This window comes from Fusarium proliferatum, assembly GCF_900067095.1.
Source record: "Fusarium proliferatum ET1 genome assembly, contig: FPRO_scaffold004, whole genome shotgun sequence".
Classification (NCBI taxonomy): Eukaryota; Fungi; Ascomycota; class Sordariomycetes; order Hypocreales; family Nectriaceae; genus Fusarium; species Fusarium proliferatum.
Genome location: NW_022194793.1, coordinates 2,960,255 through 2,982,036, shown reverse-complemented (window position 1 = coordinate 2,982,036; position 21,782 = coordinate 2,960,255). Strand labels below are relative to the sequence as shown.

Genomic DNA, 21,782 nt, shown 5'->3' with positions numbered 1-21,782 from the left:
GGATCGCCCGTGGGGAAAAGTTGAAAGTAAACAAAGGATGACGTTTTACAGTGGTCTTTTGTTTATAGCGCATAGGTACACAGCATGTGAGTTGGGTGAGGCTGAGTTAGGTTGCCTAAGATATCAATTGAATCTTCGTCGCTCCCGGTTCTGCATCATGCAAGTGATGAGACGAGGTTCATGCATATTTTTGCATGAGATCGAGCTCTGATATGCACCAAGATTAAAGACAATCCCGTCCGTTGATGGCCGCATTTGGGCCGGAATCTGTCAAGCAGTCCCTCCCTAGGGAGCGGGAACGATTGCCCCTGAGACTTCGGGTTGCATGGGCGCTACAGCGGCCCCCTCTCATAGCGGGTTTTAGAGACAGACACACCTGGGGACGGTCATGAACCAATCAGGTCGCAGAAGCGCCATGTGAAATTTCCACTGCAGCTAGCAGACATGATCCCATCCCAGTCGAGCGACCCATTATCAACTTCCCACCAGCACCACATCTCAAGGCTACGTTAGGATCTTGGGAGATAGCAGAAGGCAGTCTATAACACCTGCTGCAACCTTGTGCGTAGGATTGCATTGTGTATTTTCCTGCTCGCGCTTACTGTGTGTGTTATCCATCAAAGCCAAGGGCCCACGCTGCGCCGTCTTTCTTCTAAAACACCCACCCCCTTCCGTGTCATGTCCCAAAGGCCCCAGAGCCATGTCCGACGAAGTCTCCCAATTTCTCGAGCAGGTCGAGCGCCTGCGTGGTCAACAGATCGAAGAAGACGAAACGAGAGCTCGTGAGCTTGAAGAATACTTGGCTGCCAAGCGAGAAAGACAAGCCCGTCGTGAAGGTAAGAAAATAACCAAAAAAAACAAAAGAAAGAAAAGAGAGAGGGAGCTTGGGCGTCCATTGTTGCTTGCAGCTTGACTCCCACCCGAGAGGCTTTGTTCTTGCATTGATGGCGTTCCCTCTTGCAATTTCCAGGGCAACATCCTCCGTCGTACACCCGTTGTTTACTTTCCCTTGTTGTATGCTTATTTTACTGGCTTACTCGCGGGTTGGTCTTGGCTTTGGGATGCATTGATGCTGAAATCACATAATCACCGATGGTATCCTCTTGCTAACCACAATCACCACTGACAGAACGTGCACGATCAATCTCACCACAAAAGTCCTCCCCTGCAAACACTCCCTCGCCACGTTCGAGTCGTCGCAGCGTTCACTTATCCGAGGCATTGAGGCTCGACTCCCCCGGTGTGTCCAAGGACGACGCTGCCTCGCCATCATCTGAGCCTGAAGCAAAGCCCGAAGCTCCAATGGATGTCAGCTCCTCTCCAACCAAGGAGAACGAGTCTCCTGTTGATGTCGATACCAAGCCCGCGACTACACCCACCCGTTACTCTACACTATCATGGCAGCGGCGACCTAACTCCCGCAGCGGCTCTGCACGCCCGTTGAGCATGCTCGCAACCCAAAATGCGACCCAGCGGTCGTTCATTGGGTCGCAGGAGTCTTCCCCAGCTCCAGCTTCAGCCACTGAGCAGACTTTCTCGAAGGACCAGATTGCTAATGCCCTTGGATCCAAAGACCCTTCATGGTTTCGCCAGACAGCCGACCGTGGGGCTAACTCAGCTGCTTATCGAAAGAACCAAGTCGAGGATACTGATCGGTTGGACATGGCTTCTGTCAAGGCGCAATTACCAGGCATGACAGCCGCACAACCGAAGCCTAGCCCACCTGCTGAGGAACCCGTCAAGGAGACTGCTAAGGAACCTGCTACTCCTACTAAGATGAGGTTGGCAAGTCCTCCAACGCTGAATCCTCCAGCCTTTGACGCCGGTGAGGACAAGTCTGTGGGAGACCGCTTCGGAAGCATGCCAGGGCGTGTATCTCCTACTCGATCCAACTCGCGATCCAATTCGCCCACCAAGGGTATGGGCGGATTTGTCCAGAGTGCCATGATGAAGAGATCAGATAGTGTTAAGCGATGGAGCGTTACGAGCCCTCCTGGTCTGAACCGCGCCAATTCGATCCAGTCGAACCAAGGGGGCGGTCTGTCTGTAAATGCGCGACCTCAGAGCAAGGGACGCCCTGAATCAACAACTCCAAGCTCGAGCCGGCCAACATCTCGACATGGAGAGTCTGATAACGAGGTTACACCAAAAGCCCCTACAATTGACACTGCCATGGAGGGAGCACCAATTCCTACCAGCCCTTCCAAGACTATGGATCCTCGAAGGTGGAGCCCTACCAAGTCAAGTTGGCTTGAGAGTGCTTTGAATAAGCCACCCGAGTCACCCAAGACTCACCACAAATCGAGTTCATCCCAGCCAGCTTGGATGGCAGAGCTGAACAAGAACAAGGGAGGTGTTCCCGGCGCTGAAGGAACCACACGGCCTCGCCCAGGGTCTATTTCTCATAAGCACCAAGTTAGTATCGGAGGACTTATGAGGTCTACGCCTATGGGAACTGCTACAAAGACCAATACTACTGGCCTTGGTGGCATCTACTCTCCTCCACCTGGTGGTAACCGGCCCTACAACCACGGTGCCAGTTTGAGCATTTCTAAGAGTGCCCCTAAGCTCGAGCCTGGAACTCCGACTGAGGATAAGGCTGCCAAGGTTGAGGCTGAACCTGTTCCTGATCCCGAGCCAGTCCCGGACCCTGAACTCACCGAAGTGGAGAAGAAGGCGTCGGGTCCTGCCAAGGATGAGCCGGTCATAAGCCCCAGAGAAGTAAAACCCTTTGCGCCTGTGCCTAAACCTAAGCCCGAGACACCCCCGAAGAAGGACTTCCGCAGTTCCTTGAGGCATCGGCCAACAGGGTCAGAAGCGCCAAAGGCCCAAGAACCTGAGTTCAAGAACGTCTTTGGCACTCTTCGCAGAACCAAGACACAGAACTACGTGGCTCCTGATGAGCTGAAAGATAACATTCTTAAGGGCAAAGCTTCCCTCAGCCAGACAGGTGGTCCAAAGAAGACAGAGAGAGTGGATGAATTTAAGGAGGCTATTCTGAAGAAGAAGGATGACTTTAAGAAAGCTCAGGTCGAGGGTAAGGGTATCTCAAGGAGCAACACTCCCACCAACGATTCACCACTACCAGAGGGCCTTGCCAGAAGGGCCGAGATGGCAAAGAGAAAGTCTATGGCTGAACTGAAGTCACCACATACACCGAGTAAGCCAAGTTCGCCCAAGCCGACACCAGGCCCCAAGAGGATACCCAGCCAGACCCTTTCTTCGCCCAAGCCCGCTCCTGAATCCGCCCCAGAACCCGCTGACGAGGGTCTAAAGCGAGTAGTTACCGAATCTAGCGCGAAACCGGAGGAACCGCGGGCCTTGCCAGGCCTGCACAAGGAAACGAGCTCACCTGCTAGACTACAGGGACGTGTAGGAGGTAAGCTCGCTGGGCGGTTCAACCCAGCCCTTGCCGGCATGCTTGCACGAGGACCGCCACCCATGGCCGCTAACGGGGGAAAGTCCTCAGATGAGTCTGATTCAAAGGGAGCTTCCTCCGAAACAGTTACAGAACCTTCTGCTCCGGGCCCGCAGCTGACACATATGACTAAGGGTCGAGCACGAGGTCCCAGAAGAAAGGCCCCGACTTCGGCTGCCCCTAAAGCAGTCTCTGCAGCACCAGCAGCTGAAGCAAAACCTGTTCAAGAAAAGCCCAAGCCTGCTGCACCGAAACCCGTTGAACCTGTCACGGAGAAGCTAGCGGAACAGACACCGTCTGCCCAGAAGGTGGAGGAGTCAACCACTGCCCCCCTTTCTATTCAACAGCAAGTTGCTGCCAAAGCTGCCATACGAGGAAAGCCTACACCCACAAAGCCCACGCCTATCAAGCCTCAAGAGGATGAACCTCGACGATTCCAGAATCGTGATGAGCAGACATCCTCGTTCTCTTCCAGACAGACTCCCAAGAGTGAATTCCTTCCAAGTGATTATCCCTCACCACTAAGGATCCAGAAGACCGGTGACGCCGCTTCACAGCCTGGCTCACCTAAGAAACTTGACAACAACCGCATGTCTCGATTCATGGATCGCCCATCATCAAACGGCACGCCAGAACCTGCGAAGGAGCCAATCCGCTTGACACATCAGCGAACAGGCTCTCGGTCTCCTGTTAAGATGTTCCAAAGGTCACTTCCTGAGCCTGAGCCCTCGTCCCCAATAAAGGTTGATAGTGACCCCGTTGTCTCTGTAAAGAACGCGAGGGCCATGTTTGGCGGTGCTGCTCAACCCCCACCTTTGGCAGCGAAGCCCTCGTGGGATAGAACAGAAGCCTCAGGAGCACAGACACCACCAAGAGCTTCTCCTCGCCCCCTTCCTGACCCCGGACGATCTTCTCCTCTACAAATCAACAAGACTCCATCTCGAGCGGCCACCCGTCCCTTGCCAACGCCCCCTTCTAAGGAACCACAGACTCCTCAAGTCCCGCAGACCCCCAAGCCTCAACAAACAGCTTCGGCCGCACCACCAAAGACCCCAAGCCAGGGCAATGATGTTGCTAGTCTATTGACAGACTTCTTTGGGCCAAAGCCTTCAAGGTCTGAGTACAAGGTAGATGCCGCAGAGCTTCTTGCAAACCGACCACCAACAGGCCCCCTGAAGATCCAGAGTCTCAGCTTCCAGGTGTTCCAAATATCCGCAGAGGGCAAGAAGACACCTGTTTCGGCTCACAACGAGCGCACATTGTTTGAGAGAGAGATGTACATTGCTCCCCACAGCTTTACAAACGAGGCTGGCTGGAAGCGCCTAGAGATCTATTTCTGGGTTGGTGACCAGGTCCCTGAGTCGGCTGCTGACGATGCCCTTCTTTTCGTCCAGAAAGAAGCCAAGGCGTTGGGCGGTAAGCTTGTCAAGATGCAGCAAGGCAAGGAGACAACGGAATTCTTGCAAGCTCTTGGTGGAGTTGTTTTGATTAGACGTGGCTCAAGCAACAAGTACGACTCACTGGCACCCAACATGCTCTGCGGCCGGCGCTATCAGGGCCAGGTCGCTTTCGATGAGTGTGATTTCAGCCCATCGAGTCTCTGCGCAGGATTCGTCTATGTTCTCACCAGTCAGGGTAAGGCCTATATCTGGAAGGGACGAGGATGCGATGTAACAGAGCTGAGTGCGGCGAAGCTTATCGCCATTGAGATTACACTCACTGGAGAATTGATCGAAGCCGACGATGGCGATGAGTCTGAGTCGTTTTGGAAACTTTTTGAGAGCGGATCAAAGCCTCACTCGGCTGATCATTGGAGGCTCAAGCCCAACTATGCCAAGTACTGCAGCAGACTCTTCTGCTCGGATGCAGACACACGGCAACAGGTATGTTGATTCACATTGGCTCAAGCTGTCGGCGTACTAATAAGCACCAGGTTTTTGAGATCGCTCCCTTCAACCAGCATGACCTTTCTCCTGAGCATATATACGTTCTTGACGCATTTTTTGAGATGTACATCATTGTTGGCGCCCGTGCTCAATCGCAATACTCGTCTTTCCGCAACGCTCTCGACTTTGCTCAAGAATATGCCATCCTTGCCGCGGGCATGGAGGACCGTCCTTTTGTACCCATCTCAACAGTCGTATTAGAAGGTATTCCTCGGGATCTGAAGCGTATCTTCCGTTTCTGGCGAGATGACTTGAGCCCTACAGCAACACATACTAGCTCGGCTGCCATGGGAACACCAAGACGGGGCCGGAGTCTGAGGGTCGTATCACTGACGCAAGCACTACAGGCGCTTAGAGAGTAAGCCTGTTGGTGCATTTGCTATATACAAAAGCTGGGCTTCATCGATTTCTTGTGTGGTTTTTAGTGTAGCGATATTTCCTTGTAATTGGTTGGCCTTGGAGCATGGCGGAATAAAAGGGCAGGTCAGGTCTGGCGATCTTGGAGTTGAATCTCGTTTCTGATCCTCCGGTTTTGGCGTGCAGATGATGATAGACGATACCGAATGAAACACGAAAAGTGTACAAGTTACATACAGATCTGTATGCGTGTGAATTCCCGTGACACTTCGAGGGAGTGATCGACATCCGCATATGTAACGTATATACGTCTACTCATTCCGTCATGCGACTAAATTCCGAAAACTTCTTGTGAGCCCGCCTCATGAACCTAGGTAAAACAAACAAGCGCAAATCCGCCAGCAAGCAAGCTCCAGTAACGAAAAGCAGAAACATTAAACAAAAACATTCGAGCTCAGCTCACGCCCGTAAACCTAACGAGCACAAGCCGCCTCATGCATGCGTCTATGGGGGTATCAAAAGGCTGCCTCAAGTCTTTGCATCCGACGTGACTCCCCGTATGGCAAACTCCTTATCCCTATCCTCCCCAGTCTTCCTCCTCCTCTTCAATAATTTCCTTTTGTTTGATGAGATGCGCTTAGTGCGCCGAGCCATTTGTATCGATGGCTGAGCTCTTGCCAGTTGTTGAGTCAAGCGAAGCAGGGACAGCCATGGGTTGGCCGCGGGCCTTTGCTGTGAGAGTGACGAGTTCGTTGAGCATGAGTTCCCGTGTCGTGCGGGTAAGCTCGTCAACGTCTGCTGCGGTCAAGTTCTTGGTGGGAATGGGCTTGAGAACTGCATACAGTTAGATACTTGGGGCAGGTGAACAGAGGGTTTATACGCACCCTTGACGGGGATCTTTCCAGATTTGAAGGTGAGAGTCTTGGGGTGCATGATATGACTGTAGTTCGCGACAACGCAGGGAACAATGGGCACGCCGGCCTGGACAGCAAGGTGGAAAGCACCCTTCTTGAAAGGCAACAGCATGGGCTCCTTGGCGTAACTTCGAGTACCCTCGGGGAACATGTAGACGCTCTGTCGCTTGGACTGAATCTCGCTGGCAGCGCCCTTCATGGCCTCGCGGGCATCCTTGCTGTTCTTGCGATCGATGAAAATGGAACCGCTCAGCGACATGAACCAGCCGAGGAAAGGCACCTTCTTCAGCGAAGCCTTAGCAGTAACACTGCAGTACTTGGGGAACACGATTCCGAGCATGAGAACATCGAGTTCAGTCTGGTGGTTTCCGATAAAGATAGCAGGGCGCGTAGTGCCGAGGACATTATCGGGGTCCTCGACGACGAACTCGACGCCAGTGGTGTAGCGCATAACATGGTGAAAGCAGCGGCCGACAGCCCATTGCGCGATCTGCTGCTTTCCGACGATGGTGAGGAAGATGGAGGCGAGGACTCCGTAGGCTGCGACGGCGAGGAGAGAGATGTAGGAGGCGAGGCCACGGGCGGCGAAGGCGGCTTTTGGAACGACGAGGGACATGGCGTAGAAGGAGATCGTTAGGGCGGCGTAGCCGAGGAGGAAGTAGAGGAGGATGTTGGAGATGGACATGATGGGCGACGGCGGATTCTGCTTGAGGAGGTGATGAGACAAAGTGAGACAGACACCAGTCAGTAGAGGAGAAGTAGAGTTTATAGGTAGGTTAAAGACTACGGGTAGGTCAGCTGGGTTATGGATATTTGGTGGATTGTACTGTATGGGTATGGGCTTGGGTTTGGTTTGGTTTGGCGGGGGTTGGTTTGTTGAGTGGATTCGATAAAAGTGTCAATTCTAGCGACGGATGGCGGGGTCTTTTTTTTTTCTCTATCTCTTCTTCTTTCTCTTTCCATGCCTTGGACTAAACACTGAATAGATTTACAGTATTGATCTATATAGAGGATGAGGGATTAATGTACAGATATAGGTAATCAGATTGATCACATTCCCTCCTACAGAGGCCCCTGAGTTGTTAATTAGGTAGTTCCATGGATGCTCTTCAACAGCCGTTGACACGGGACGGGAACGTCTTTGATTGGGAGGTTGTCATTGGTTGGGTGATGTCACAGGCACCTAGGTACAGGGTGTTCGTTTTTATGGCTTGTGAAAGTCGGCACCGAGGATGGCATGGATCATGCCTGACTCAGCGGTTTGTATGGGTGTTAACTCAGGTCGGTAACTTATATCCGGCTGGGACCATAATAGTTGGGGATGGATACCTGAGTACTGATCTATATCTATAACTCACACCATGCAAAGAATTAAATGATATGACGAAAACACTAGATCTAAGTATCTTATGATGATGAAAGATGAACTCCGTGGACTCTCAGGGCCCCGAGTCCTCCTACGCTCCGAGATCATGTTCTATACCGCTTGGGGTGATACCGTTGAGCATAAGAACAAGTTGGTTGTTGCTCTCATTCAATTCAGTATCATTTCAATGCTGCACCACTGCCTTTACAATATCTCTCCTTTAAAAGAGCCCCCATTTTGGGTATCTCCCTAAGTACTCTGAAGTATTCTAATATTTGGCGTACTTGATACAATTGAACTACACGGAGCAATATGTCAGCTCTATGTAGAGTATGTGGCAGCCTGGAACAGCCAGACTTGTTCATTCGAATACTTGTTCCACAATCAATGGCCAGGTATCAACATCCCTCGGTTTCAAGCGGTCACTCTAACAATGCAAAATAGATCCATTATATAAAGTCACAAAACAGCTGTCTTGGCTTTGATCACGGGATTGTCCGACCACACCCTTCTTCTTGGCCCCCTTGCGTGTAGTACAGTATCATCTGAGTCTGAGACACAAAGCCGACAGAAAACGCTTTCTTTCTATAATAGTATGCGTCCTGTCGAGGTAAAGTCTTCCACTACCTCAAGGTATATCATCTTGAACATGCATAGCATTGCCATTCATGCCTGTATCACGTGGGCCCTATCGGATACTCTACCGGGTTGCGATAGCTACCTGGAGCTAAGGTAGGGTAGCGAGCTAGGTAGTTCAGGTAGGTAGGCACCTAATGTAACCCGCTGTAAGCCAGACCCAAACTCAACTCCACCACAATCTATCATCGCCATTCATTCTCTCGTTCTCCTTGGATTCTTTCATCCCATTGCAGCAATCGCTGGCTTCTGATTTCTGCCCCGGTTACTGCATTTCAGCCCCGTCCAAGCCGTAACAATATCTGGCTCGACTTTCGAAACTCGCTTCAATTCGCTTGTCACTTGCTTGCTTGCTCGCTCGCCCATCTCCTCTCTTGGCTCTGTTCTCCCCTCTTAAACTCAATTTAAGCGCAGTCCGCCTGCGCCTTTGCAAGCATCCAGCCAGGCATATGATGCGCGCATCTCGATAGTCAATCGCCATGGCTTCCTCCCGCCGAGGACAACCGTCTCTTTCCGTCCGCATGCCTTCGAACCAACCTCTCGATCGTCCTCCCATCGATGCTCTCTTCCTCATCCATTTCGACGTCAAGGCCGGATATACAATCCTTTGGAAACAAAATGCTCCTGGCATCGACCTCGAAGGCCTTGTCGAATACAAATCTCTTCCTTCCGGGTTGCACACAGTCTCCGAAGATCTCATCTACTTCGTTCACGACAGCGCCCATGCCGGACTCAGCGCCTTTGTTAACATGCCCTGCGATGAGGAGGAGGCGCGGAACGCCAGAATGTTTGCCGTCGGAGTTCTAGTTCCCCTGAGTTATGGTCGTTTGGGGCGCGCTTGGAGGCATGCTGAAGGACTCAAGGAGATGGCTGCGTACGCAATCTACCCCATGTGTAATGGACTTGGCTGACGTGTTGAGCAGGAAACTGGCTGAAGATCGCAAAAACACTAGCATACTCGAGGAATATTGGGTTGCTAATCGCGAAAAGTCTGGAAATGGCAATCGTCGACTCTCAGGAGAGACCCCCGTGAGCTCTCCGTCTCTCAACTCATCACCTTTCCCCCGCAAAGCCCACAGCCGCAACCGATCAGCTTCCGACGGTGCCTCTCTAATACCGCCCGGTAACAAACTCTCACCATATCACCCTGCCTGGAGTTTGACCAGCCTTCTGGACAAGTTTGGTCCGCTCATCTTTCCCATACATCGCGCTGCTTTACTGCGGAAGCGTATTCTAATATCATGCCATGCACCAGTCCATGAAGTTTGTGATTTTGGTAAATCGTATCCCTCCAGCTAGTAGCTTTTTACTAATGTTCCTAGTATATAACCTCTCTGTTCTTTCCAATATTCCCCTATCTGTCACCGATATACTTCCAGCATCAGCTTCAACGCAGCGTCTAAGACCGCTTTTCTCCATTGGTGTTCATGATATACCTTTCCTCATGGATGACTTTGAGGCGTCCAAGAGACCTCGCAATGACGAAGATGCGATAGATGACGAATCAGGCTCTGGTTGGATTGCGTGCACCACAGACAGCATTCTCGCTATGAAGGACACACTCTGGGATATGCTCGTCACTTTGCCTCCCGACTACTCCTCTAATGCCACAGAGCGAGTCTGGCCCGTGGTCGAATGCCCTCGCGGACAGCCTATTAAAGCGACCCAGCGAGATCTTCGTCGTTTCACCACTCTAAAGAACGGTCTTGCCCGTCTTGCAGCTGCTAGCCAGATCCCTAGTGCTGTTCCAGAGTCTCCCGAAGAGGAGCGCTCTGCGCGTAGATTTTCTACCCAGTCAAGTCATATCGTCCGTGACCCACGAGAGGACGCGGTGGAAAAGGTCGTCGAACCCCTGACATGGGCAGCTTTTGCTTACAATGGTTACATGTGGTGGGCCAGCGCTGGCGAACAATTGCGTCAGGAACAGCAAGAGGAAGCAGCTCACGATGCCTCTCTGCTCGCCGATTTTGGACCGTCTATGACTATGCCACGACCAGGTTCTCGATCGGGACAATTATCAGACTCGCTTGGGTCTCTGAACGCCGCCAATCGTGCCCCTGATGGTTCTGGTGAAGCCAGATTTGAGCTTGCTATCATCGCTTATTTCCACCGTCTCACCACACAAATACTATCAGTGCTGGCTGACTTAGCTGACAGCCAAGATGAGCCATATATTGACCATGACGATGATGACGAGGGTCTGTCACAAGCTTCGGGCGAAAGAGCACCACTTCGCCCATCAGACTCTGACCCCGAACCCGACGATGCCGATGCTATCCGCGTAGATAGCCACGCTGTGGAAAGCATGGGCCTCGACGTCTGGAGCGATACCGATGCTTTGTTCATCCGTGAATTGTCAGTCCTGTACTTTGGTCGTCCCGCTCGCATTGAGGGCAAGGGTGTCGAAGTCTGTGGTGTAAGAGTATGCTGAGAAGCCACCTCACTGTTCGAAAGATACGTACAAGCAAGACGAAAGCTGGTCTTGCGTCTTTGGAACCCTATATACTACGCATAGTCTATATCACGAAAGGTTATCTGGGAATCTGAAAGAAGCGATACAATAGGCGTACATAATGTGTGAAAACAAGAACGTCGCCTCACGGGCACTGTGTCAAAGGGGAACGAGAATGCTAATCCGGGCGCTTGTTATATTATACGATAGTTGCTCCAATACGGGTGTTTTTACTCACTGGAGGCTGAGATGGAAACTGGAAAAGCTGTCTTGGTGTTTGAACGAAATAAGCCAGCTGTGGAAATAATTTGAAGTTGAATGAGAAGAAGCACAACAAGAAAGAGTTATATACTGAGTGTGTGCCATAAAGTAACCCCTAAACTCCCAACTTGTTTCTCGATAGAGAAACAAATGCCCAAGCCTTAAAGTGTTTGTCATCTTCCTCCAGACTCCCTCCCTTCCCAATACATACATACACAAGGATTATATCGCTTCCGTATACACACATCATGCTCCTGAGAGGGGTTTCGCTCATGATTTAGTGATTACAGTACTTTTTTTATATCCACAAACAGAGACTGGTAGGCCGTTATGACTCGTCCTCAGTATCGGTATTTGTTGCACTGGTGTCATCCTCTTCCTCATCTGTTCCACTCTCATCCTCAGAGTCGTCAGAATCCCTTCTGCGGGTGTTGGGAGTTTGACCAGTCTTGAGAACGTGCATCTGTCCAGCGAGGGAATCTGAAAGGTTGTTAGCAGGAACATTCAATAATTCGGTTTGCAATTGAGACTTACCCTCTTCAGGCTCACTGATCTCGTCCTCGGCTTGCATCTCGGCTGCCTTGCTTGCTTCCTCAACTACCAAGGTTACTTCCATCTTGGTATCAAAGCCCACATAGGAGTCGCAGATAACATGCAAAACAAAGGTGTAGTGACCAGCTTGAGGAGGTGCAGCGAATTGAGCCTTGAGAGTCTGCATATTGAAAGTAGGCTTGCCTTCATCATCGATAATAGGCTGGTCGAACTTGGCGAAGTGGAAAGGGGGAACGGCCATCTTGCCTTGCTTAGAGTCGCTAAGGAAAGCGTGCCATTGAGGAGAGTGATCACGGGCATAGTAGGGGGCGAGTGTCAGAGGGGGCAGGATTGACTCCTCCTCGATAGGAATAAGCTTGCCGTCAGGGCCCTTGATAGTCTTCTTCTTGCGTCCGTTGATAGCCTCAATATCGTCCTCAGCCGGGTCAATGTCCTCGAGATCCAGCTCGTTGACAGGGGGGATGTTCTCAGTACCAGGAGGAATGAAGCGGCCCTTGATGACAAGAGAAACCAGTGACGAGGGGATAATAAAGCGCTCGCCAGTAACCTTGAAGAAAGCCCTGGATACACGGAAGAAGGGAATCTGCTTAGCGACACCAATCGCGGTCTGGTACTGCTCCTCAGTCAGGAGTCCCTTTCCAACAGCAAGCTGTCTGCGCTGTGCGTCTGGTCGATCCATAAATCGGTGGACAGGCATGTGTGTCTTGGAATCACCTTCGATGGCACGAGCGATCTCGGGAGTGATGTGGGGAAGCTGGAGAAGAGGAGAGGCGTGGGGTGCAACAGCTTGGATCAGGTTCTGGCTGGTGTAGAACGAGTTGGCAATAGGACCAATGTTTCCGTAGGCGAGAGTGATGGCGTTGAAGGACTGGTTGAGGGCGCGGGCGATGGGGCCAACCTGGAATTTGGCCTTGGTCAGAGCAGGGTCGTCGAGCTCAACACGGCCGAGGTAAGCCCAGAGAAGGGCGAGGGCCTTTCGTCGAACACCGTTGTCAAGATCCTCGAGAGCCTCCTTGTCCTTGAGCGACATGCCAGAAGCAGTAGGCCCGACCTCACTTTCAGCTGTGATTCGTGACTCGATCTTGGAAAGACCAGATTCGCCCTTATCGCCCTTCAGGATGTCCTCGAACTCCTTGCCAGCGCTGAGAGCAGTGATGATGCCGCCCTCCTCGATTTCGTCGTCGTATTGTCGGAACAGGTTGTTGGCGCTCTCCATCAGGACACCTTCCTTTGACATCCTCTTGGTACCATACCACCATGATCCAACGAGCCAGGGCAGAAGAACTCCAAGAAGCATAGTGTACAGAAGAACGACATACTTGCCGTTGCCGTCGGAGACCATAAACTGAGGAAGAGCAATTCCCATGCTAAAGCTCTGCTTTCCATCGGGATGGCCATACTGGATGTAGTTGTTGCGGACGTCTTCGTCGGTGAGCGCTTGATAGGCCTTGGTGAGTTCGACGTAGAAGTTGTTGAGGGATTCAACAGTCTCGTTCTTGGCTGGGTCAGGTCGAACCTTGTCGGGGTGGAACTTGAGGGAGAGTCGCTTGTAGTGCGACTTGATTTGCTTCTCATTGAGAGACTGTAGTGATTGTGTCAGCAATGTCACTTGGGCACGATATAGTTGTCGCGAAGCTTACCTCTGAGATGCCTAGAATATCGTAGGGGTTCCAAAGCTTTGGGACAGTTCGCTGGGTCACCATGATTAGGTAGGCCATGCCAGCCATGAGGGCCCAGCCGATTATCACGAAGATGACCCGTTTGACCCTCCATTGGCTACGCTTCTGCGCTGACTTGAGCGACTCGACAGTGGCCGCATGCTCTGACTTGTAGTTGGTCTTGATCCGTGGCGCAAGCGCATCTTGGTCGCGGTTCGGGCGAAGGAGTGTATAGGTAAGGGGAACAGTGACGATGCCAGTGAGGGTCAGGATAAAGAAGGGGAAGAATTGGCCCTGTTGGTTCGAGTTAGCCGGTGTCGAAGCATAGAGACATTGCCCATTCTTACCTGCTCGTCATAAGAGTAGTCGGAACTCATCTTGACGGGTTGAAGAGAGCCCCAGGGCTACTCTCAAAGCAAGCTCGAAGGGGAAACGTAGCCCACAAGTCGAGGCGATCGATCAATCAATGTATAGAAGACGACAGAAACAAAGACACACAAAAGATAAAATAAAGAGAATGCTCTTTACAAAATCAAGAACAAGTTCTCTGCCCCAAAAGAGTGTATTTTACTGGCAGATGATATTGTGCTTGTTGGTGTGAGAATGTAAAGTTGAGGAAAAGTGCTGGTGTCGTGGAGAGTCCAACTGTCGTCTACTACTAACGAGTTACGGCCACGCAGCGCATTTCCCATGGTCGACCTTGGTTTGGAGTAGAAAGCGGGCGGGTTGACGGCTGCCGGTGATCGGATTATCTGTCACTCCCCACTTGCCGCCTGCACTGAATGGCTCCTTTGCCGTACGCGCCACCGTGTTCTCAGCACAGAGGACCCTACTGTACCTAAGCAATTTTAGAAAGGACAGCCACTGTTTCTTAGTGCACTCAGCCCTGCAGTCTATCACCTTCTAGCGCCAATCCCAACTCTATTCTATTTCGAGCCCAACTAAGTACCTCCTCAGAACGGAGCAACTAAATCATATTACTTGAATAGGATCGAGACCATTTGGCCATATAATTTGACAAATGAAACGCTTGATGTATATTAAAGACGCTTATAACGATAAATGATCTACTGGTTCCTCCCAGTCCCAACCCAATTTTCAGACCCAAACCTATAAAGCAACCTTGAAGCTATGCTACAAATCTAGAGACATCCAATGCTGCTCGTATTACTCCGTATATCCACTTCCTCCCATCTTAAACGATACTCACCTCAACCGCTAACCTCCGAGTCACTCTTCTCTCCGGGCTCCTCGTAAAGAGTGTTCTCGTCGAGTGTGGTCATACCAAGACCAAGACCACTGAGATCTTCCACATCGGTCTCGTCCTCTGTAGTTGCACCATTGCCCATCTCCTCCGCCAGAATGTTTCTGATATCCTCTTCGCTGAGAATAGTTTGAATGCTACCCCGACGCACCCATGGTCTTGAATCAGACCGTCCACGTTCAACCAGTCGCTCAATCTTGAGTCTGTTCTCAATAAACTTGAGCTTGGGGAAAGCACTTTGCTTCCCTTCGTGAATCATACGGGATAGTCGATGGGGATCGGGATCTGATAGGATGCGCCAGAAGTCTGAAATCCTCGACTTTGGCCAAATCGTAATAGTACCGCTGAATTGTTGAAGCCAAAGCTGACTCCAGTCTTGACCAAGAGGCCGGGGCAGCAGTTCGGCGTGGCGGATAAACTTGAGCCACTTGTTCATATCCAGTTTGAGATAGTGCTCAAACGCAGACATCAGGTAGCCACCTCGCCATCCACGCCCCTTGCGATGTGTGACTGGGTGACCAACTGAGCCTCGAGAAGAAAAAAAGAAAAGATTGATGTGTGGGTTGACTTGGCTGACAATTGTAAAGTTGACGTTGAAGTGTGTGTTCAAGGCCTTGATGGGAATATCTGTCCGCAAACTGCCATCTTTCCACTTGTGGCCAAAAGAGTACGGCTCTAGCGAACCGTCTCGAGTCTTCATCATGAGGACGACAGGGTTGATAATTCCGGGTACAGCGGCCGATGCCAACACCGCCGACCAGATAACACAATCGGGGCTTGTGAGGTAGTTGCAAAGAATCGTCGGCGAATGGGGGTCAGCTGGCACACAGGTAACATTGAGAATGCGACCTGTTCGTTCATAAGCTTCTCGAAATGTCAGAGAGCCATGTGTCCACCAGCTGCATCGTCGCGCCCAGTCAACCGAGTCAAAACGAGCTCCAGTCTTCCACCATCGAGGAATCCAGACTGTAAATGGTTCGCGGCAGGCGTTGATCCGCTCTGAAAGCGCTGGCACAAGAAGTTGCTTAAGCTCATCATTCGTTCGAGTGGCCACCAAAGCAGCTACTAGAGCACCACCACTGGTACCTGTAATGACATCTGGTAGCAGATCCGCATCGAGCAAAGCTCGAACAACACCAATGTGATAGTAGGCAAAGGCTGCACCCCCCGAGAGACAGAGAGCTGTTCTTCCGTAGTTCGCATAGACGTGCTTGAACAGAACTCGCTTCTGTTCCATCTCAAGTTGTTTGGTGTTTATAAGAAATTTAATGCACTTCTCCTCTGCTTCGGGTTAGAATCTTGGAGTGTCTAGCTGGGGCATTAGGAACTCACCTTCATCGAGGAAATTTTGTACCAGATTCTTGGTTCCATAGTACGTTTGGCTGTACAACCTTGCGTTCTCAACGCCAACAAAGTTATTCTTGACGCAAGCTTCGATCAAGGTCTTCAGTTCATCCACCGCTTTACCTCCATCACCCTTCTCGCCCTTGCTTTCTTGCTCTTCAGCGCGCAGTCTTGTCTTCTTCATCTGCTCCCAAACTCTTCGAACGGTCTTGGAATCGTAGTATGCGAAATCGTTCTCTTCCCTCCATGTTTGTCGGCCAAGGTAGTTGTCGAGCTCCTTTGCAGCGCTTACCCAATCGTCATACTTCGACGCATGTCGCAAATTTCTTCGGAGTCTTTCTCGCTGGCCGCGCCATGTGAAGAAATGCTCGTAAACCCAGATGTATAGTCTTGTCGAGAGATATGCAACGACAAGTCCACCCAGCCACGCAAACACGAAGAAAAGCAGAGGCCATTTTGAAAGTTGGTATAGATATCCCTCTCGAGTCTCATCCTTGGTGCGGGTCCCTAGAAGACCTTCAACAGCCCCCTTTCCACCCCTGCGCTTTCTCTTGCTTCGCCTCGAACCACGCCGACGGCTATAGATCTTTTCGTTGACGGGCGCCCAATCGTTCTGCGCCGTGATAAAAGTCCCTTGATTCGGTGTCGGCGGAACAGGAAGATCTCCAGAAGCAGCGTCCGCCGCGGCGGCGACAGCAGCTACATCATCCGCAAGGCCAGATTCGACCTGCGAAGGCCTCTTTGTCACACTGAACGAACTCGGGCTGCGTGGCGACCGAGCACCGTTTTCGTCGGCTGGACTCTGAAGCGGGTCAGGAGCCTGGAGCGCCTTCTCAAAGGCTTCCAAGTCTTGCGCATCGACGAATTCAGTGTCGACATCAGGAAGAAGGGAGGGGTCGAAAGATTCCGGTGGAAATCCATAGACTGGATCGCGAGGCAGTAGTGAGGAAAACGACGAGGACGACATTGCGATCGATTTTATGCTGTAATCTCTAACCCATTGCTGATAGGAGAGAGAAATAAGTCGGCTTTCTTGGAATCGTAAGATGTTACAGCGGGTTAAGGGAGAAATTGATTACTATGATGCGAAGCTCTGTTGGGTTGCCTTGTGACGATTCTAGTAGCATGACGTAGATTCGTTGGGGAAACTGTACAGAGGTACATTTCCCGGGGATCCATACCAGTCCGTCTTGGCGAACCGAGGCCTCTATCGAACACCTGGTACCACTACCTACAGCGATTAGGATGAGCCCACGAGCGCTAATCATGAGATGTAAACGCATAATCTCTCTCTAATTCTTGCCACCTTCTCTTTTAGCTACGATTAAACTAGTTACATCACGCATCATAATATGTGTTCCGACGATGCCTACCTAGGCACAATAATGTCGTTCATGAGCACAGCCACCCCTTGTAAAACACCCTAGCACTTAACACCAGGGGTCTGATTTTTCCATCTTCAGGAGCATTCCCGATATGAGGCGAGGCTCGATTTTGTAGCAAGTAAATATAGTAGAATTGCAGGACCAATGTTCGCCTAAGGGAGAATTCTGAGTCTCATAACACTGGAAATCACTTGTCCTTTCTGCCTCTCCCCAAAAGGACTTGACGTAAGGTATACCTCTCTAGCTCACTGCCTCACTTCTTTCAATCTCATCCCGTCTTCCCTACTCCTCTATACGTACTGCGACAGCCAGCGTATACCTTCGCCGTAGCCTTGTCGCATAACCACTGAGCACATGAAGAGCTCGATAGGTCGGATACCCTCGAGAGGGACCTTGCCCTTGCCGGTTGTCTGGTAAAGGCCGAGCTGGTGTCGCATCTCGTCCTCAGAGATAGCATCAGGGTGGTCGATCTTGTTGCCGAGAATGACGAAGGGAACCTTGGAGAGCTCCTCCATGGAGAGGAGGGCGTCGAGCTCGGCCTTGGCCTCACCGAATCGCTCGTGGTCCTTGGCATCAACAAGGAAGACAACGCCGTTGACCTCGGGGAAGTAGTCGCGCCAGATACGTCGGGCTATAAAAGTTGTTAGATATACTTGCGGAGTTGAAGGTGTGGTGTATTGGCATACCCTGCTGGTGACCGCCGAGATCGAAAGTGGTGAATCGAACGTTGCCGATGGCAAGCTCCTCGGATGCTGTGATGTCTCAGTATAACGCCTTGTTGATGCTTTCACAAAGGATCTTACTGGGGTGAAGAGTGGGTTGGAGGATAGCGACACGGTCGTTCTGTAAATCCATCGTTAGTCGTAATATATCTCCAAAACCGCCACCGCTGGTAACAAGTATCCGAGCTGACAGCCACCCATCCAACAATCCAGCCGCATTTTGTCGACGTACCTTCAGCATGTGAAGCAGAGTAGTCTTTCCGGCATTGTCGAGACCCAAGAAGAGCAGCTTTGCGTGCTTGTTGAGCAGTCCCAAGGAGGACAGCACATCATAGACTATACGCAGCACGTGTCAGCCCATTCAAGTTACCAGTTGTTTAATCGTAACCGGTTACATACACCAGTTGACAATCCACATGTTGTGTGAGTATTAAAGGTGAGTATTAGGCTGAAATAAAAGGTTGTGGTGTTATTATCTTGCACTGGAGAAAAGGAGTCGTCGTTATCGTTGGCGTCGTGGAAAGTAGCTGCTGGTGGATTGTTAGGAGGCGTTGCATTGAACCAAAAGCTGGCAAGAAAGGGACGCCGAAATGGTGCCTGAATTTCAAGGCATGTATATCATCGTGCATGTCACGCCGTACAGTTCCGTCCCTCGATACCGAGCTGCAGGTCAGCGGGCACAAACAAGAACAGTGGCTAAAATTTGTATATTTAGGTACGCATAAGAATATTCTATGTTTTCTTGTCCTTTACTACAGGAGTATTCGCAGTTCCATTGCCAAATTGTGGTGTCTCGAGGACTCACTTACACCAAAGTGACCAGCTAGTGACATCCCCGATGGTCAACGAGACTTAATCACACTTACCAACATCTTTGACTAACTGCGTGTAGTCTTATTCATCCAGTTATTTTATATCACGGGAAGCGACCGTTAATATATGGCAGAGAATCATTGTCGTGATTGATATTCCGCTAAATGCATTTATGTCATGATAGCCTCTCATCCAACGCCGAGCATGTACCCCAGTAATACCAAATGCTGTATCGGGTATCCAAGCAGTTCAAAATAAGCTCCTTTCCGCCAGTAGCGAGCGTTGTCCGGCCGCTTTATGCAGTATGACAAAGAAAAAGTAGAAAAAATATGTACAGGAAATCTCGAACATTGCGAGCATCCGGGGGTCCATTACCAGTATATACAGTAAAACAATCTCGGAGACCTAGCCGAGAAGGTGTAAGAAAGGACATTTGAGTCATCAAGTTAAATCGTGTAAGATGTATCATCTTCGTCGTAACGTGTCTCGCAGTCTAAATCGAAAGCATCAATGTTCTCTTGCAAGGACAGTCAAGCATGCTTAGATGGAAAGGACATAATTGGTCTGGTCCTTCTTGCCAGCCATGAGAAGGCCAAGTTCCCTCATGCGTTCCGTGCCGCGACCGGGAACAGGCTTGCGCTCGGGGATCTGGCCTCGTCGAGCGCGATTGCAGTACTTTTGGTGGAACTTCTCTTTGCGTCGCTGACGCTTACTCTCCAGACCCTTGACAATATCGATAGCACCACGAATGTGGGTATCGTTGTCGTATTTGACCTTGTGTCGGGCCTGCTTTCGCTGGTGGCACATTGCACCGCCACGAGGAAGAGACTTGGTGTGAGTGAGTCCAGGGCGACCAGCCAGGTTGAAGTTGACTTGGCCGCAGCGAGGAGATCCAAGAGGGGTGGTGATGGGCTTCCGCATAGGAGCTGGGGACTTGGCCTTTCGAGGGGATTGACGGTCAAACAAAGGCTTGGGTGATCGGCCTCGGACCTTGGGTGGGGGTGAGTGATGGCGCTTTGGGGGAGGAGAGCGGAATCGCTTGGGAGATGCATGCTCGCTCTTGCGACGGCGACGAGGGCGGTCACGCTCCTGATGAAGGTCCTCCATTTTGCCCTGGAAGAACTCATCATCCTCATCACTCGAGTGGTGAACAGGGTTGAAGATCTCACCCTCGTTTTCCTCCTCAGGCTCAGAGGCAGGGAAACTAGGGTCGATGTCCTGAGGAATAACGCGAAGCTTTTCATTTCGTCGAGCTGCGAGGCAAGAAAGGTAGGCTTCCTCGAGAGGACGGTCCTCATCCAGTGTACCGCAGACAAAGTCAGTGCTATCAGGAAGATCAGGAGCCTCCTCAGCATATCTGACGCGCTTTGAGCGACGGTTGGCACGCTCTTTGTCTATGGTAGTGATAGAAGAGTCAGACTGTAACTCGTGAAGAGAAGGGCGGCGCATGAGAGTAGCACCCGATCCGATATGAACCACAGACTTGGCTCCAGGGGTCCAAAGACGCATGTCATCGTCCTCATCATCCTCATCAGAGTCAGCGAAGCCGGTCTCTTCATCGGTGTGATAGCCGTCAGAGTCGTCATCGTCCTCCTCGTCCTCCTCATCATCCTCGTCGAGCTCAACATCGAGTTCGTCATCCTCATCTTCATCTTCATCCCCGTCCTCATCATCCTCGTCGTCAACGTCAGCATCCTCCTCATCCTCAAGTTCGTCTTCTTCCTCTTGCGCCTCTTCCTCTGCCTCGGTAGCCAGACGTCGAATGTTGTTCTCCTTGGTCAGAGTGTCATTGATTGTCAGTTTGGTTGCAACAGCATTGCTATCACGTCGGATCCAATCGTCCTCTCGAGTGATACCACTAGCAAACTCGTGGAACTGTGAACTGTCCGTGACAAGGTCAGAGGAATCGGCACGGAGAAATCGAGGACGCGACATGGAGTGTCGACGAGGTGTGACCTGGCGGGGTGCAGCAAACGCCAGTGCTGACATTCGCTTGGGGGTTGAAGGAGATTCGGCCTTTGGTGTTGCGTCCTTCTTAGCGCAGTTCTCGGTATACCGGGGAGGAGTGTTCTGGGTAGAAGCGGGTCGAGCTGGGCATGCAAACTTGATGCACGACTTGCGAGGAGCTTCCTGAGCCGAAGGCGCCTTGGCCATAGGTTGGGATCGAGGGGGTTGTTCCTGGACCACGGGCTTGGCAACGCATGCAAACTGAATACTTCGCTTGCGAGGCTCCTCAGTCTTGCCTTGCTGTAACCTGACAGCAGCACCTAGCAAAGAAACATGTGTAGGCTCGGCAGCACGTCCATCGTGCAGGCGTAACATGGCCATTTCAGGAAGAGGAGGGCTTGGTGTGTTCGGTCTCGAAGGACTAGTAAAACCAGTATCGCTCGTGAGATCGGCAGTCGAAGCGAGGCTGATGTTGCTAACAAGGGAGCGGCGTCGCTGGGTGTTGGCCATGGGTCGTGAGATAGTCTGGGGAGTGTAGAGGTCGTCGTCTGAGTTTCCATTGATAGCCTTGGTCAACAGAGAGGACTTTTCAGTAGGAGGTCGAATGGTAGTTCGCTGGAAATCGTTGGCAGTAAACTGTTGTTTCTTAAGGGTTATCTCAGGCGGTTCGTCGGCCTCCTCGAGCTCTTCTGAACCGTGAGCCACCCACAGGGTGTCTGGGTTATTGGTAGTCATGTTGGTCGTCAT

General features: G+C 51.3%; 7 protein-coding genes across 7 annotated transcripts; 2 read left to right on the top strand and 5 right to left on the bottom strand.

The window, feature by feature from the left end:
* Nucleotides 1-700: 700 nt before the first annotated feature.
* FPRO_05126 (uncharacterized protein) lies at nt 701-5,726 on the top strand (the record flags this gene model as incomplete). Its single annotated transcript, XM_031230710.1, has 3 exons — nt 701-836; nt 1,130-5,301; nt 5,352-5,726. 3 exons carry the CDS (start codon nt 701-703, stop codon nt 5,724-5,726), a joined length of 4,683 nt encoding a protein of 1,560 aa, XP_031080819.1.
* Nucleotides 5,727-6,358: 632 nt separating this feature from the next.
* Nucleotides 6,359-7,320, bottom strand: FPRO_05125 (uncharacterized protein; the record flags this gene model as incomplete). The annotated part of the gene is made up of 2 exons (XM_031230709.1): nt 6,359-6,555; nt 6,606-7,320. The coding sequence occupies 2 exons, from the start codon at nt 7,318-7,320 to the stop codon at nt 6,359-6,361; spliced, it is 912 nt and encodes a 303-aa protein (XP_031080818.1).
* Nucleotides 7,321-9,116: 1,796 nt separating this feature from the next.
* On the top strand, nt 9,117-11,068 carry FPRO_05124 (uncharacterized protein; the record flags this gene model as incomplete). Its single annotated transcript, XM_031230708.1, has 3 exons — nt 9,117-9,511; nt 9,561-9,913; nt 9,960-11,068. 3 exons carry the CDS (start codon nt 9,117-9,119, stop codon nt 11,066-11,068), a joined length of 1,857 nt encoding a protein of 618 aa, XP_031080817.1.
* A 610-nt stretch (nt 11,069-11,678) lies between these two features.
* FPRO_05123 (uncharacterized protein) lies at nt 11,679-13,937 on the bottom strand (the record flags this gene model as incomplete). The annotated part of the gene is made up of 4 exons (XM_031230707.1): nt 11,679-11,830; nt 11,885-13,484; nt 13,543-13,854; nt 13,908-13,937. The coding sequence occupies 4 exons, from the start codon at nt 13,935-13,937 to the stop codon at nt 11,679-11,681; spliced, it is 2,094 nt and encodes a 697-aa protein (XP_031080816.1).
* An 834-nt stretch (nt 13,938-14,771) lies between these two features.
* FPRO_05122 (putative lipase 5) lies at nt 14,772-17,135 on the bottom strand (the record flags this gene model as incomplete). Its single annotated transcript, XM_031230704.1, has 2 exons — nt 14,772-16,105; nt 16,157-17,135. 2 exons carry the CDS (start codon nt 17,133-17,135, stop codon nt 14,772-14,774), a joined length of 2,313 nt encoding a protein of 770 aa, XP_031080815.1.
* Nucleotides 17,136-17,843: 708 nt separating this feature from the next.
* FPRO_05121 (putative GTP-binding protein SAR1) lies at nt 17,844-18,693 on the bottom strand (the record flags this gene model as incomplete). The annotated part of the gene is made up of 5 exons (XM_031230703.1): nt 17,844-18,184; nt 18,240-18,305; nt 18,357-18,396; nt 18,508-18,611; nt 18,675-18,693. 5 exons carry the CDS (start codon nt 18,691-18,693, stop codon nt 17,844-17,846), a joined length of 570 nt encoding a protein of 189 aa, XP_031080814.1.
* Nucleotides 18,694-19,628: 935 nt separating this feature from the next.
* Nucleotides 19,629-21,782, bottom strand: FPRO_05120 (uncharacterized protein; the record flags this gene model as incomplete). Its single annotated transcript, XM_031230702.1, has 1 exon — nt 19,629-21,782. The coding sequence occupies one exon, from the start codon at nt 21,780-21,782 to the stop codon at nt 19,629-19,631; it is 2,154 nt and encodes a 717-aa protein (XP_031080813.1).